This window comes from Meleagris gallopavo, chromosome 1 (assembly GCF_000146605.3).
Source record: "Meleagris gallopavo isolate NT-WF06-2002-E0010 breed Aviagen turkey brand Nicholas breeding stock chromosome 1, Turkey_5.1, whole genome shotgun sequence".
NCBI classification, from domain to species: Eukaryota; Metazoa; Chordata; class Aves; order Galliformes; family Phasianidae; genus Meleagris; species Meleagris gallopavo.
Window position 1 is genome coordinate 86,593,982 of NC_015011.2, and position 13,045 is coordinate 86,607,026.

Genomic DNA, 13,045 nt, shown 5'->3' on the forward strand with positions numbered 1-13,045 from the left:
AAGTTATTCTGGGATCAAACATATGTCAGTCTCACGTATATATTTCCCCTGGAACTCATTAAATCTTTTCCCTGTAGTTCCAATCCCTCGCTTCCAGCTAATACAACATTTTTGCTTTTCCTTCATTTTTTTTGGTGTGTGATATCTTTTTGATATGTTAGGTACATATTGAGCCTCTGCTCCCACAGAGCAGAACAGGAGGAAAATGTGAGATTGCAAAACTTTTCAAATGAGGTGGGTGACCAGGCCCTGGCATTATCAATGATTTTCTCTAGCTTTTCTGTGTTTGGTACTGTAAGAAGCTGTCTGAGTGTTGGTTGTGTTTAATAATGATGGAGGATGGGACATCAAGTCAAGCACAGACTCTATTTTCTAATTGGAGCTGCTGTAAATAGGCTTGTTTTCCAGTATAGCTGTGGCTAAAGTAATCTGCCCAAACAAATCTGTTTAAAGGATTAAAGGAAGAAATTATTTTAATAAACTGTTAGGGTAGTTTTCTGTAAGGCTATTTGTCTACATTGATGTTCGTGTTGTTTCCTTCTCTGTTTTTTGTCTGTGCAGTGTCAGCCAATATTGTATGGCTTTTTCACCCTTATCTGGATTTTTAACGTTTTGCTGCAACATCCTTAGCTTTATGTCTCCTTGACCATTATTCCTCAGATTCTGAGCATCTTCTCTAGCTCTTCCAATGAATGCAAAATGCTTGTGCCCAGTTTTTAAGCCTGAACTGAAACAGAACAGGTGGTTGTCATCTTGTCTTTCACTGCAGCCAGAATTTTGCAAAAAATGCCACTTTCTGTGCCAGCAGTAGTTCTGCAAGGAACATACTTGAATCCTTGAATCCCTTCCCATTACCCATATTTACTAGGCTGAGTCAGGAAAACGGCTGCTAAAGCCTGCTGCCTCTTACTCCAGGAATGGAGTGGAATTAGGCATTTTTGTTTGTGCTGAAATGCCAGTAGCCAAGCTGCTATTGTTTCAGAAGAAAAGTACCTTATCAGTTATAAGTGGTTTGAGCAACTCTGCTATATTGCCCTTCCCATACAAACATCTGGACATTAGATGCATCTTTCAGTGAATAAAGTCTGAGATAAAGGAGGAAGTCTGAGCAACGTCTCCTTTAATGTTAACAAGTAATATTCCTCGGTGACAAAATGTCTTCTAACGTGCCATGTTCCAGAGGAACTGGCAAAGCTTACAAGTAGGCAACTCGTGTGCGGGTGGAAACTTACTGAAGTTTTCTTTGCTCACATAGCTATGTGCTCTGTTTCAGAAAATACGAACTGCAATCTGTCTAGGGTGAGGGCGTGTGGAATAAATCACAGGCATCCTTCCTTGGGAACATGATGTTTGAAAGTAAAAGTCAGACAATGATTTGTACTGAATAATGTAACATTTGGCTCTATCCAAAGTTCTAGGAAAATCATGTTTTGGAATGAGAAGAAAAGAAATTTAATGTAATAAACCAATGAAAAACAGTTTCATTACTGTTTTTGAAAAAAGAAAATATATATTAGTAAAGCATTATTGTGATTCTGATATTAAAAGTTTGACTTTTTAACGTCATAGACCAAGAGAAAAACTCAGATAGAAATATGATAATTGTTCTAGATAGCTTTAGCGTTTGCACAGTGATGCTTTCATGTAGCCAGAAAACCCTGTTGGAAGTCGTAGCAAGGCTTCCAGAGGGCTAATAGGATACTTCAGCTGTTAAAAGTTGGGCTTAAAATGAGTTATCTTACTTGCAGTCACATGAAAATTCCCTTGAGAATCACTGGACGTAAATGCGAAAAATCTCTTTCTTTTTTCAGTATTGCTTATAATGAGATATAAGTTAACGTTTTGTTTTAGGGAGCTGAGAAGCATAGCGAGATGCAAAGTCTGTTTCATGCCCAATTTAGAGAAGATTAAATGTAGCATCAGAAATTTATTAGAAATATTTATTACAGCACTGAATTTTGTTTAGGCAGCTACTGTTTGCTAATTAACTTTCATTTTTTGAGCAAAATCAATCTGAGTCACTTGAATGTTTTCCGATACCCTGATACCATTTTTCTTTTTGCTTGGCAGCATAAATTTGAATTTTAAAATATATTTGTTAGCATAAATTAAACATGTTTAAAATTTTCCCACGCAATGCTGATTTTAGCATGTGTCCAGTTGGAACCTCACAAAACAGGGGAGAGTAATCTTCATACCTGACCAATTTCCACAGAAGAATGAATGGGCCATTTCTTTCTGGTAGTTGTCTTATTCTACATTTGATGCTTTGCTTAAAGTAATGCTGGATGTGGATATTGGGAACAATAGAGCTCTGTTGCAACAGTGCTGCCAACTCACCATCATAAGTTTCTTTAGTAATCTACAAATCCAAAATCCCTTCTGTGATTTTGCAATCTTTGTCAATGTAACAAACTACTGAGAATGGACTTTTTGTATGGTAATGCTGACACAACCCAACCTGTAGCAGTGAAAATACTGTGCTATCTGAAAGGCTGTTTAGTGAGTTTCAACTGAGCGCTCAGTGCAAAGGAAGAGCTGTGTGCCATGCTGAGACTTTGCAGCCCACCCTTGTATGTCAGTGATTCTTCATCCTACCGCAGGCTGCTGTCTGAAATTGAAAGGTTTCTTAAATGCTTGGCTTTCTGCAGGGAACATAGTATTGTGCATCCTTTATGTCATTTGTCCAATTAAAGCCTCAATAATAATATATGCAAAGATAACTGGCTCTCATCTATTTTTAATGCAGCAATTTCAGCTGGGCATATAAATTAAAAAGAAATACAGGAACCGAAAGGAGCAGAGAAAGGTTACAGCGCTGGTTTAACTATTTAAACGTTGTTTGAAAAATGCCTTGTGAAGTAAGTTTGATTAAGTAAGAGAGCAAGTTTTACTGAGCTTTCTGCATTTGGTATGAAGATTTATGAGAGAAAGCTGAATGTTGCTCTCAGGAAGCCAAAGTTCCCACAGCACGCAGGAAATCATGTATTTTTCTGTAACACTGAAGCAGGCATTCTGCATTGAAAGGCATATCTGTGAGTCACCGATGTGCTGAGGGAGCGCAGCTGGAATGGTAATCCAGACCACTGTCATTTTGCTCCCTATAAAAATAGAAGAGAGTCAAAGATGAGCTTACGGTCTTTGCCAGATTTCTTTTCCTGAACTGAAGATTCAAACAAGACAATTAGTTTTAATCTGTAATTTAACAGAATTGTTATTCATCTTTTCCTTCCTCCAACACTTCTCTAGGTCTCTTTTTTTTTTTTTTTTTTTTATTTTTTATGAGGTACAGTGTGATCTGAAAAACTTGCTTCTTAAATGTTTACTGCTCTGGCTTTTACTGGGTGCAGTTGCCATACTGCTGCAGTCTCTGTCTTTGTACCATTCCTAACGTCTGACAAAACTCTCATCCTGCACATATAACAGAAACTCAGATTTGAGACTTGTTATTTCAGGTCTCTGAAATAGTTACTCTTTAATTTACAAAATGTGAACATATATTGTTACAGAAATTCCAGAAGATCATGTTTTGGCTGGAAACTATAAAGTAACTTTTTTCACTCTAATTTCTCTCTGCTTACGTTTTGTAAGCATGCAGTGAAAGATTAAACTAATAGCTTTTAATGCCGTAACATTTTTTAACTAATTGTCCTATGAACTAACCTTTTTTCCCTTAAAATTGTATGATGTGGAATTTGCTGTACAGTGTGCAAGCAACAGGGTTGGCAGCTTAGAGCCATCTGTTCCTGGAAGGATCCAGCCCTTAATTTTTTGAGAAGGAAGTCCCTCTAGGAATTTACTACCTCCTGTGTCTTTGTCCATCGAATGGAAGAATCAAAATAGAAACCTCTTAGGAAAGTGGGTAAAACAGAAAAGTGAATAAAACAGAGTTTTTGAGCTACAACTGTGGGCTACATTCTCTACGTTCTAGAGAATTTGAATAGCCTTCTCAAAGTTTCAGGTGTTCAAGTGACTGGTTTTTTTTTTTTTGTTGTGGTTTTTTTTTGTTTGTTTATCTTTGAGGAATTAAACAATGTTTGTTTAATTTGCAAGGATACAGAATTGAATATCCTGGAAATGAGCAGTTACACTGCATAGGTGTATATGAGTCCCTATTTCCCTAGCAGAAAGGACAGAAAGAAGCAACGTCAGAGATACCAAACATTTATATGTGTTGCTGTATTATCCATTGTATTATGATTCTGATTTGATGATGAAATAGGAGCAGTTGATGAAAAGAGAATTATAGCTAACAGTTTGTTTAAAATAGTGCTTGCCAATATATACTTGTCAGAGAAATGGTAATAAGAGCAAGACTGCATCTCAGGAAGTTTTAATATCGCTATTAAATTGTTCAATGTAAAATTATCTTCCAGTAAATGTGCTTAACTTGCTAAATGTTTTCGACATACCTTTTGAGATTTCCTGTCTTGTGGTAATAAGTTGTCAGCTTTTTATTATTTCTTACCTTTTCACACATCAATATGAATCTTTTCCCTGATTCACCTCAGATCAAAAAGGGTTTCCTTTTTCATTTTCCTCCTATAACAGTGGAAGTTCAGTGCTATTTACCTTAATTTCCAACTGTATGAGACCAGAAGTTGAATACAAGTTTATTTCATCTACATTTAATGCTAATTTGCAGTATTAATGTGATAGAAGTTAAGTTTTGAACCAGTAAAGGCTTTATAATTGCCTTGATCCATTCTAAATAAACCCTAAATTACTTGGATTAACACATCAGATGTGTTTTACCTTGCAAAGACCCTCTGGAGGATAAAAATGGCAAAGAGGAAAAAGGTATTTATCTGGGAAAGCACTTTAGTATATGGCTCACCCTATAGAATGTAGGTGCACGCTTCGATTAAAGTATACTTGAAATACATTTCCTGGCTCAGAGCTATAGACATCAAAACATGGAGTGCATACAGTAAAGATTGAAAGGAGACTGGAAAAATAGGGAAACTATAACGAAGTCAGAAGAGGAAATGGATTTTTTTTTTTTATTCATGAATAGTATCTGTTATATTAAAAGAACAGCCAATCTTGCTGGTTCAAGTTTTTAAAGATTAGATCCAGATTCAGTACGTGTCGTTTCTGTTTGTCTTTTTCTACTGGGGAAGACAGCGACTCCTAACTGAAAATTAGCTTGGAGTTAAGGAGCAGATTACAAACCTGAACTTTTGCTAAATGTAAGAAAAGAAAGTCAGCACACCTTGATTTTTCTCTAGCTAAATGCAATTGATATTCACACAATGCCGCTTCTGGAAATTTTGTGCCAGGCATCAACTCAGCTGACAAAATTTTAATATTTATTAGAAGATTGGCAACGTCTCATTTTACAAGGTAGACGGTCATGTTTGGCTGTCTGTTAAATAAAGTAAAATAAAAAAGGATGTTCACAGTTGATGTGACTTTGCTTTTAGAAGCTTCTCAATGAATTTGTAGTTTTACAAGATGCCTTTGAAACAGTACTTGAAGAGTTCAAAATGGATGTCAGTGGCTTTGCTGCTGTCTGAAGAATACACTGAAGAATACTCTGTGAAAATTTTACTTGGTCGCCTTCCCCTTTTTGAAGATGTTTTTCTAATCTCAGGTATACTGGAGCACTATTCAAGGCATATCGCATGATTTTATCCCAGTACTCGGCTGGTTCGGTGTCGGTATGCAGTATGTCATCTCTCTTGAATAAAGGCATCTGTGAGCATGTGGTGAGCTCTGTAGGTGGCTTCAGCTTGAAGAAGCTGCATTCTTTCAGGTGGGAAATCAACCTGTCAGGCTGAGTTATGGAAACATGATTAGTTTGCAGAGTTCATTAAATGAAAACTTTTGCAGCTCTGAGTTCCCATTGCTCACTGTGTTTGTTGTAGTGAAACAATCCAGTTTTTCATTCACTGAGTAGAATACCATGTGTAGACCCAGCAGGAGGACATTCCAGATTTCCCGTTGATTTTCTCTACCAGAAAACATTTTGTGATTTTGTTGGTGTCACATACAGTATCTATATTGTCAGTTCTCCTTTGTCTTGCTCTCTTGCTGTTGGGTATATGCATAAAGTGGCATTTGCAGAAAATGTGGAAGAGTGTTGTGTAACAGAATACCCCAGTCAGACTATTTCGGTTGCCCTTAAGATATTTTAACTCAGTACAGAAAATGAGTAATGATACCTACTTAGATATGTGACATTTGCGATTGAAAAGGGTTGTGTCCTCCACAAGAATCTTCCTTCCAGAAAATGGTGCCAGATTTGATGAAAAAGATCTCTCTGGTTCCAGATGTTGCTGTCCTTCACTATTTTGAGCAGCTAAGGAGTTCCACAGGTTGGAGTCATTATAAATTCCACTCACTGACAGCAAAGGGCTGAAATCTGGTACTTCTTTACTTTTATCATTGGTTCATTGCTCTTTGCCCCCTTTGTTTCCACCTCCTCATTCATGTGTTAGTCCTTAATAAATGGGAGAATGTGGTAGTAGGAAAGTCTGCAGAGTCTGGCATCGGCCCACCGTATCATAGCTATTGTTTAGCTCTGCAACAGCACGATTTGGAAAGTCTTTCCTATGAGAAGTGCTCATTCGGTGTTCTTGCCTTTTCCAATTTGTTGTCAGTAGTATTATCAAAAAGAGATCCATATAAACTCAAACTATTTATTTATATATTTATATATATTTATATATAAACTCAAACTATTTATATAGCAGGCTTTCGAGGGCACTTGAATACTTGTTTGTCTGACATGGGCATTCATGAAGAGTCAGTTGTCTTCCTTGCACCTGGGAAAAAAAAATCATTTCTTAAAAAGGTTTTTGAAGAGGGCAGGATTCTTTTTATCATTATTTGTTTATATGTTTGTAACCCAAAAGATTTCTTCCTAATGAAAAGTATAATGTTCCGTTAAGCTAGAAATGGCCACTCCTCACTTAAAAGCAAACTGTTATCAGTGAAGTATAGGTTCATCTTTGAGCACTAAGCAATGGGCTTAAAAGGTTGTGCAGTTCTGGTTAATACAATAGCCGTGCTTCATTTGCCTTTCAGGAGGAAGATGGAAAAGGTCAATGGGGTACAATTGCTGTACTGTTATATTTACAGATAAAGTGCCAGATAAGACAAAATTTATAAAAGAAACATCATGAGCTATCCATGATTAATTTTATATTTTCCTTTTAAGCTGCTGTCTATAGATAATTGGTTAACGGCTTAAAGATTTGTCTAATAAATGCCTACAGTAAATGGACCTGAAAACTCAGAGAAATGGCCCAATTTGCTCAGTTTTCAGAAGAATGAGCTGGTTTGTCAGCCAGTTGTATGTGATTCTGATTAATTGATCACAAGCGATAGCCCACTGTTTCATAAATGAGTGCATTCATCTTCAGAAGTGTCCTATAAAAATGCATATTTGGTACATTGTCTGCATTATAGCTAAGGTAAACTTGAGCTATATCCTTCAGGTACTGTTCCTTCTACTTGTTAATTTTTATCTTGGGCTGGGTTTAAAGCCTTTTAAAATTAGATAACATGGCAATACGTGAACACTGAGCAATGAGTCTGTGAAGAATACCATTTAGCATCTTCAGCACAATAACGTGCAAGACTGAAAAAATAATCTCTGTTGAATCTATTTTGGAATATTTTTAAAAGAGAAGAACACACAACTTGAATACAATGCAAGCATGTAATCCCTGACAAATCAACTTTTTCTTTAGTGACACTGTTTACTGGATGTAAATTACCTCTAGTTTATTTTATTGTATTTTCTTTTAATATGTGAGAAACAGAAATTAATAACTACTGGTTTTCTCAACATCCCTAAAGAAAACTTCTTTACCTTCCTCAGCATATATTATTCAGAGTTAATAAACTCCCCACCCAAGATTGGTAAGATGGAAACTGCAATCCTAAATGCCCGAGCCTATTGTGATTCATTCTTTGGGAAATAAAGGGCAAATGAAAGCATCTAAAGGGTACCCATGATCCATAAATGCATGCAGTAGCAAGTTATCCAGTCAGTCCCTGGAAAAATCTCTGATTTTCTCTCAGTACAACATCATATTTCACAGAAGTCTCAGTAGGTTGTTCCTAAGAAATTGAGAAAAATACGTCTAGAAAGCTGAGACCTTTTTACATTGACTAAGGATAAGTGTTGTGTCAGACAGCCTGACGGCATCTTTATGACAGCGGTGTAGGGAGAGCTCAGATTTAACGTTAGATCAATATAAAGGCTGCCAGGGTCTGGCGAAGGAAACCAGGGGACACATTGTCGTCTTGTCTCTGCTGCCTGTTGTACAGCTCATACAAATCAAAGCACTGGGACAGTGACAAGTGATGTTTCTATTCCTATCGATCTCGGCTGAGTGAACAGTCCTGAAGGAAATCAATGTCTTCCAGAGCAGGGTGGTCCTGTGTCTGGGTTTCAGGCACATCATGAGCTCCATCAGTATGCACGGTGGAAGTGGTGAGAGGCTGGGCTGATACCTCTGCTTTGGTGGGAGCTGGGGAGGAAGCTGCACATGGGTTCTGAGCATTGGTGTGCTTGGCTCTTTGTTCTCCCATGTGGCCTGAAGGCAGATATGCCACTTGATCAGCAAAGCCAAAGTTGGAGAAGTTAAAGGTCCAGCTCCCAGAGTAACACACACATTGTGAAAATTCAAGGTGGGAAGTGGTGAGGCTGTGCTTCTTTTGGAAGTGGTATGTTGGCTTGTATCAGCTGGTTGTTTCCACAGAGATTTATTTATCAGCAGAGGTAGCATGTTATGATGTTCTAGATGCGCTTCATATTGGAAGTAGGTAAGCAAGTACACCTCCTGCAGAGCTGCTCCCAGCAGCAGGGTGCATGGGGAAATCATCCTAAAAAGGTCAGTTAGCCTCACCATTACAGGTAGTAGGCATATTAATTTAATTTTATTTTATTTTACTTTTTTATTTTTATTTTATTTTTTTCAAATCGAACATCCTTTCAACTGATTTTTTTCTTTCTCACACAAAAATTGAACTGCAACAGCGTGTGTCGAAGCTGAGGTTGAATAGTGACTGACTCAAAAACTTCCTGGCACGGTTTCCCAGTAGCAACTCTCTGGCACATCTGATCATATGGGGCTCAGACTTTGCTGTTTGAATCCTTCACAGCTATAGCAGAACAAGGCTGCCAGGCACCTGTGCTCACTGCATCTGCTTTGAAGAAGTTTCACTAGTGGGGAGCAAGTTTCCAACCCATGGAAGAAGAAGCTCTATAGAATATTTGCCTGTTACCTTAATATATTTTCTGTTTTAATTAATAACGGCAATTTTGTTATTCAATTTCAGGTGTTTTGAGGAGGAATAGTAGGGAATATTGTAATGTGCTGGCAAGGAAGACAGACATTTGGTCTTCTATTTTCCTGCTTGCGAACAGCCAAGAAGAATGGAGTTCTATATTTATTTAAGGGGCTAATTTGTATTTGATAGACAAAATAAGTGCAATTTCCCATACAGGCTATCCAGAGAACAAATAAGATGATGTAACAATTTTATGTCTTAGTTTCTTACCAATCTTTTGAACAGTTTTATTTAAAATGTTGGTAGGTTATGCAGCATAGAAACTTGTCTACATAAAACTGAGAAATTTTCCAAACATTTTTACAGTGTTGTTTCATGCTGAGGCCACAGTGAGTAATCTGAAAATATCAGATCTATCTTTCCTGATTAAACTGCTCGGTTATCTTCTGCCTAAGTCATCAGGATTTTCACTCACTGTAAATCTTGCTTTTAGGAAAATGAAAGGAGCAAAAAAACCCCCTCTACTAGCCTACAGAGATCTAGGTGGGACTAAGATATTCACATACCATGAAATTTAAATAGTTATTGTGGAAGAAGAGAGAGTGAAGTGTATGATGCTAATCGTACTTTATACTGGTTTACATTCATTTTGCACTGTTCTAAATTGCTACATGTCATACAGCACAAGAAATCCAGCTGACATACCAGCAGTGCTAAGCAGAAATGATCCTGCTACATACAGTTTCAGAACTGATAACATAGTAAACTGATAGTCATATATTTTGCAAGTTTTACAATAGCTGAAATGGAGTGTGTGATTGACACCATTTCTTCTTCACTCCTATCTCTGAAATTGAAAGATATGAACTGTTGAATTTTGAAGCATATGAGGACATCTGTCACAGTAAATCTATTTTTGAACAAAGTATCTGTGCTAAGATTGCAAAATTCTGCCAAAGTATGTGCCTTATAAATTGCATGGTCTGTTCCATTAATAATGTCTATTTTGATGGGTGACAGTGATAAAATATTGCCTTCAGGACACAGACATTAAAGACTTCCTTCCCTCCTTCCCTCCTTCCTTCCATCCGCATACTCCAATTGTAGTCAGAACAAAGAATCTTTCCCTTCTTTGTTTGTATGTTTACTGACTGGCTTTATGCAATCACTTCAGTTCTACTGGTTACTTGTATTAAGCGCATGTAGCATTTTGCTATTTCCTATGTGCACTAAGCTAATTTTCATTAAATAGTCAAACATAATAAGTTAACCTATTGCCAGAGGTTTGTGATTTTGTGATTAGCTGATTTTCAGTGCCTCCAAAAACTCAGTTTAAGCTCTAGCATGCATAAATGATAAAGTGAAGGCAGTGAAAAGTTAAGTTGCAACTGGCAAGTGCGAATAGAGACTTCTCAGCTTCCTTGCTCCATCTTTGACTCCCTGCTTAACCTTAGGCTCATTATTCATCCACTTGTAGTCCCAGCTACCACAGATACAGAATAAAAAACAATACCCACTTGCATCAATCTCACAGATGTGTAGATGAAAAGTGACGGAAAACGGAAAGTAGTATTATTTATGCTTCCCATTTATTTTCCATGGTTGCAGGTTTGAAAGCCTCATCCCAGCCCCAGGGTACCCGCCATCTGAGCAGTCCTGTGCTGCTTCAATGAGTGTCTAGTCACTGTCTTCAGTGTTAAATCTTTTGTGATGGTCTCTTTGTTCTCTACTGAAAAATAACTAAAAATGTTGCTGTTTCACTAATGTTCTGTAATGGCAGTCAAAATCATTCTCTCTCCGACATTCCTTTAAATTTCTCTGCCTTAAGATATCTATTCGGGCAGTTAATGGTTTTTTGTTGTTTTTTTATTTTCAGTAAAAAGCTGAGGGTAAAATGTCACTCCATTGACACAGATTTGAGAGAGACAAACAGGTGGCCGTTTCCGAAATGCTTTGTATGGGACAAACCCACTACTGATTTAGAGGGAGAGATTCCACATAGAAGAAGATGCCCTGGATTGCAGCTGTGAATGTTAAAACCTCCTCTCCTGGGTGCTACCTCACCTTTCTAAATATCACTCTCTTATGATATACTAATAAGATGAAATTTAGAGGTGAGGTTTGTACACATATGCTTTTTAATCTTAAATAAATAGTAGAGAAGAGTGCACTTGTTTATAAAAGGAGATCCTGAGGATTATAGCATCTACTTTTTCTAGGTTTTATGTGAACATAAAATATGTATTTTAAAACTGTTTATGGAATCCAGTATTCCTATAACTTAGTCATTTGAACTATATTTAGTTCTTATTTCCAATTTGAAAATGGAAAATAATAAGATACCTTAGGGCATCAATATCCTAATAAAATTTCAATGAATGTCTTTTGATGAGTGAATAGGTTTGAATAGCAACAGATGACTAATTTTAAAATTGGAATGTTAAAAAGCCTTATTCAATGGGAGTATCCTTTTTTATATCTAATCTGTTCTTTTGGGAGAGAGACATTTTCAACCTTGGAATTTTTTTTGCTTGTTGTAAAGAGGGCAGTTACACAAGTATTTCTTTGCATCAGAAGTGTCTCACCCTAGAGAAAGTGAATAAGCCAGTAGTTTTCCCAGTGATGTTCAACAGTGTTTAATGGATAATTAAATACTGTTAACATAATTGTCAGTTATAACTGTGTTTATAAACAAGATCATTTAATAGTATTTTAATATATATATATGTATATATATATATTTATCCTTTGCTCTTGGGCAGCATCTTTTCACCTCAGTTTGTAGTGGTCCCATTGATAAATAATTCCAAAAGAGTGAAGAGGGTATCTTCTAAGTCAACATGGGTCTGGGGTTTTGCAGTTGGTTTTAGTTTTGCACATTATTATCCTGTCTTCAGTTTTGGAAAGGCTAAATCACTGGAATTGTAAGTAATACTTTAGATGAGCAATAACTGTTTTCAGCAAATTTGGAAGTCTGTATGTATTTGATTTTCAGCACTCTTTCACAGTTTTCTCAACTTAATTTCCAGGTTATCCTTTGGGAATTAAAAAGCTAAGAAGGAAGTAGTTCTTAGTGTTGTCTAATTGTAATCTTTTTAAGGCTTGTCTTAGAATGTGGGAAAATTGTGTTAGCATATTTCTAGGCATTTTTGATGATAGATTTAAATATTTGGTTTTGGCATCTTGCTTGATTTAAGAACATTCTTTCTCATTTAATGTGATTCAGAGTAGGTTTTTTTATTCATGGGAGAGTAAATCTTCTGTGTTTTGTTTCTATAAAGTAGTTTGCTCAAGATTCTAATATGAGGAATCTCTGATGCCAGGATGATGATTTGGGGGTAAAATGCCTATTTTGATTATAGGTGGCTATGTGGTTGAAATAATAACAGCATTATTATATATTTCATTTTTTTTATTTTTTTTCCTTTTAAAGATGAGAAGTAATAATCTCATGAGTCCCATGGGGAAGTTTCCAACTGAGGTTTTTGTGGTTGATTTCATGTCTCTCTTCGATCCTTGTGTAAGAGCTGAATCCCTCTCTTTCTTCCTCAGTTCCTTATCTGTGGCATTGAGCTCTACAATCTTGGGGATGGTAATAGGTTCAGCATAAATCATGCTGTTACTGAACTCTTTTTAATGTGAATAATATTGAGTTGTTTCTTTTCTCTGTTTTCTTTTGCTTTTTCTGTGGATATGTGAGCATGTTCTTTCCATATGTCGTTCGCATGAAATGTAGATTTACCAGTTGTCCTGGCTCTAGCCACCTTGCATAGCTTCTTAAAAATTTCTGTGATTC

At 36.6% G+C, this 13,045-nt stretch overlaps 1 protein-coding gene across 1 annotated transcript in view; it reads left to right on the plus strand.

Moving 5' to 3' along the window:
* Nucleotides 1-5,457: 5,457 nt before the first annotated feature.
* The window catches only part of LOC100550885 (ephrin type-A receptor 3-like), a 91,167-nt gene continuing 83,579 nt past the window's right edge, over nucleotides 5,458-13,045 (plus strand). The window contains exon 1 of the mRNA XM_019611903.1: nucleotides 5,458-5,596. Coding sequence (XP_019467448.1) covers nucleotides 5,458-5,596 — 139 coding nt within the window. The remainder of the gene's footprint in view (nucleotides 5,597-13,045) is intronic.